The sequence below is a fragment of the Passer montanus genome, unplaced genomic scaffold (assembly GCF_014805655.1).
Source record: "Passer montanus isolate IOZ18808 unplaced genomic scaffold, ASM1480565v1 scaffold327, whole genome shotgun sequence".
Taxonomy (NCBI): domain Eukaryota; kingdom Metazoa; phylum Chordata; class Aves; order Passeriformes; family Passeridae; genus Passer; species Passer montanus.
Genome location: NW_024368008.1, coordinates 58,545 through 62,303, shown reverse-complemented (window position 1 = coordinate 62,303; position 3,759 = coordinate 58,545). Strand labels below are relative to the sequence as shown.

At 65.5% G+C, this 3,759-nt stretch overlaps 1 protein-coding gene across 1 annotated transcript in view; it reads left to right on the top strand.

The window, feature by feature from the left end:
* Window positions 1–431: 431 nt before the first annotated feature.
* Window positions 432–3,759, top strand: part of LOC120505122 (ryanodine receptor 1-like) — a gene marked incomplete at its 5' end in the record, with an annotated part of 41,907 nt that continues 38,579 nt past the window's right edge. The window contains 6 exon segments of the mRNA XM_039715359.1: window positions 432–485; window positions 601–654; window positions 1,144–1,344; window positions 2,087–2,198; window positions 2,603–2,746; window positions 3,195–3,277. Coding sequence (XP_039571293.1) covers window positions 432–485; window positions 601–654; window positions 1,144–1,344; window positions 2,087–2,198; window positions 2,603–2,746; window positions 3,195–3,277 — 648 coding nt within the window.

The window sequence follows — 3,759 nt, the reverse complement described above, 5'->3', positions numbered from 1 at the left end:
GGGGACACCCTCAGGGAGACCCCCAGGGAGACCCCCAGGGACACCCAGGGACGCCCAGGGACGCCCAGGGACACCCAGGGACACACCCAGGACACCCCCAGAGGCAGCTCCAGGGATGCCCAGGGACACCCAGAGACACCCCCAGGGACACCCAGGGACATCCAGGGCACCCCCGGGGACACCCCCAGGGAGACCCCCAGGGACACCCCCAGGGACACCCATCACCTCTTGTCCCCTCCCTGGGCTCTCCTCCCCGGTGTCCTTGTCCCCTCCCCAGCGATGTCCTGGGGTCCCCAGTCCCCATCCCCATGGTGTCCCCAATGTCCCTCATCTCCCCAATCCCCCTACATCCCTGATGTCCCCAATGTCCCTGATGTCCCTGACATGTCCCCGATGTCTCTGATGTCCCCGGTGTCCCCGTGTCCCCGCAGATGTGCCACCTGTTGCAGCACCTGTGCGAGCGGGAGCTGCAGCACCGTGTGGAGGTCCCTCTGTCCCCAATGTCCCCGTGTCCCTGACATCCCCTGATGTCTCCAGTGTCCTTGACGTCCCTGACATCCCCTTGTCCCCGATGTCCCTGACGTCCCCGTGTCCCCGCAGATGTGCCACCTGCTGCAGCACCTGTGCGAGCGGGAGCTGCAGCACCGTGTGGAGGTCCCTGTGTCCCCAATCCCCTGTGTCCCCAGTGCCCCCAATGTCCCTGATGCCTGCTGCAGCACCTGTGCGAGCGGGAGCTGCAGCACCGTGTGGAGGTCCCTGTGTCCCCAATGGCCCCAGTGTCCCCAGTGCCCCCAATGTCCCCATGTCCCTGCAGATGTGCCACCTGCTGCAGCACCTGTGCGAGCGGGAGCTGCAGCACCGTGTGTAGGTCCCTGTGTCCCCCATGTCCCTGATGTCCCTGATGTCCCCGTGTCCCCGCAGATGTGCCACCTGCTGCAGCACCTGTGCGAGCGGGAGCTGCAGCACCGTGTGGAGGTCCCTGTGTCCCCAATGTCCCCAGTGCCCCGATGTCCCTGACATCCCCGTGTCCCCGCAGATGTGCCACCTGCTGCAGCACCTGTGCGAGCGGGAGCTGCAGCACCGTGTGTAGGTCCCTGTGTCCCCCATGTCCCTGATGTCCCTGATGTCCCCGTGTCCCCGCAGATGTGCCACCTGCTGCAGCACCTGTGCGAGCGGGAGCTGCAGCACCGTGTGGAGGCCATCGTGGCCTTCTCGGAGCGCCACGTGCAGCGGCTGCAGCGGGACCAGCGGCGCCGCTACGGGCGCCTGATGCGGGCTCTGACCATGTCGGCCGCCGAGACCGCGCGGCGCACCCGCGAGTTCCGCTCGCCCCCGCAGGAGCAGGTGGGGACAGCGCGGGGACAGCGCGGGGACAGCGTGGGGACAGAGGGGGGACAGGGCGGGGATAGAGCAGGGACACTGTGGGGACAGAGTGGGGACAGAGCGGGGATAGAGGGGGGATAGAGCGGGGATAGAATGGGGACAGAGCGGGGATAGAGGGGGGATAGAGCGGGGACAAAGAGGACAGAGCGGGGATACAGGGGGGATAGCGTGGGGACAGAGCGGGGACAGAGTGGGGACAGCGTGGGGACAGCGTGGGGATAAAATGGGGACAGAGCAGGGACAGAGGGGGGATAGAGCGGGGACAGCATGGGGACAGAGCAGGGATAGAGAGGGGATAGAATGGGGACAGAGTGGGGACAGCGCGGGGACACTGTGGGGACAGAGTGGGGATAGAAAGGGGACAGAGTGGGGATAGAAAGGGGACAGAGTAGGGATAGAGGGGGGACAGAGTGGGGACAGTGCGGGGACAGAATGGGGACAGAGCTGGACAGAGCAGGGACAAAGTGGGGACAGGATGGGGACACTGCAGGGACACCTTAGGGACACCCCTGGGGACACGGCCTTGGCTGGGATGTGCAAGGGGACATGCTGGGGGGACATGGGGACACGTCGGGAGGACATGTGGGGAACAGGGGGATTTGGTGGGGACATGGGGACATGTGGGGCACACAGGGAGGGGTGTACAGGGATGGTCCCGTGACCTGCTGTCCCCCCGTGTCCCCCCGTGTCCCTGTGTCCCCAGATCAACATGCTGATGCAGTACAAGGGGGGGGCTGAGGATGAGGAGTGTCCCGTGCCTGGGGACATCCGGGACGAGCTGCTGGACTTCCACAATGACCTGCTGGCCCACTGCGGTGAGGGGGGGACAGGGACACCCCCCTGGGCATGGGGACACCTCCCTGGGGTGTGAGGACAATGCCCTAGGGTGTGGGGACACCCCCCTGGGCTTAGGGACACCCTCTGGGGCATGGGGACACCCCCCTGGGCATGGGGACACCCCCTGGGGTGTGGGGTCACCCCCTGGGCTTGGGGACAATGCCCTAGGGTTTGGGGACACCCCCCTGGCTATGGGGATGCCCCCTGGCCTTGGGGACACCCCCAGGGGAACTGGGATCTCCCCAAAGGAACTGGGACCCCCATTGTGGGACCCCAGAGACCCCCGGGAGCGCAGGGACTCCACCCAGGGACCCTGAGACCCCCGCCTTGGGGACATGGGGACACAGGGACACCCCTGTGACCCCCCCACCGTGTCCCCCAGGCGTGGAGCTGACGGAGGAGGAAGAGGAGGAGGAGGAGGAGACGTCGCTGCGGCAGCGGCTGCTGGGGCTGGTGCAGAAGGTGGTGGGGGTCCGGGGACCCCCCAAGGAGGAGGAGACCCCCCCCGAGGAGCCCCCGGTGCCCAGTGAGGAGGGGACAGCGGGGTGGGGACAGGGACACTCAGCTGTGTCCGGGACGCGGCCAAGGGGGCATCAGGGTGGCACACGAGGTGTCCCCAAGGAGTTGGTCAGGGTGTCACCAAGGTGACACACGAGGTGTCCCCAAAGAGTTGACCAGGGTGTTACCAAGGTGACACACAAGGTGTCCCCAAGGATCTGGTCAGGGTGTCCTCAAGGTGCCAACCAAGATGTCACCAAGACACAGCCAAATTGTCCCCAAGGTGCCAACCAAGATGTCCCTAAAAAATTGGCCGAACTGTGCCCAAGGTGCTGGCCAAGATGTCCCCAAGGTGGCGGCGCTGCCGGAGCTGATCTGGCAGACCATGGGCACAGAAGTCACTGTGTCCCCATTGTTCCCAATGTCCCCAGTGTCCCTGATATCCCTGATGTCCCCAATGTCCCCGTTGTCCCCAGGCACGCTGCAGGAGCTGATCTCGCAGACCATGGTGCACTGGGCGCAGGAGTCACTGTGTCCCCAATGTCCCCAATGTCCCCAATGTCCCCAATGTCCCCACTGTCCCTGCTGTCCCCAATGTCCCTGTTTGTCCCTGTCCCCAGGCACACTGCAGGAGCTGATCTCGCAGACCATGGTGCACTGGGCGCGGGAGTCACTGTGTCCCCAATGTCCCCGATACCCCCAGTGTCCCCAATGTCCCCACTGTCCCTGTCCCCAGGCACGCTGCAGGAGCTGATCTCGCAGACCATGGTGCACTGGGCGCAGGAGTCACTGTGTCCCCAATGTCCCCAGTGTCCCCAATGTCCCCACTGTCCCCGTCCCCAGGCACGCTGCAGGAGCTGATCTCGCAGACCATGGTGCACTGGGCGCAGGAGTCACTGTGTCCCCAATGTCCCCAATGTCCCCAATGTCCCCACTGTCCCCGTCCCCAGGCACGCTGCAGGAGCTGATCTCGCAGACCATGGTGCACTGGGCGCAGGAGTCACTGTGTCCCCAATGTCCCCAATGTCCCCAATGTCCCCA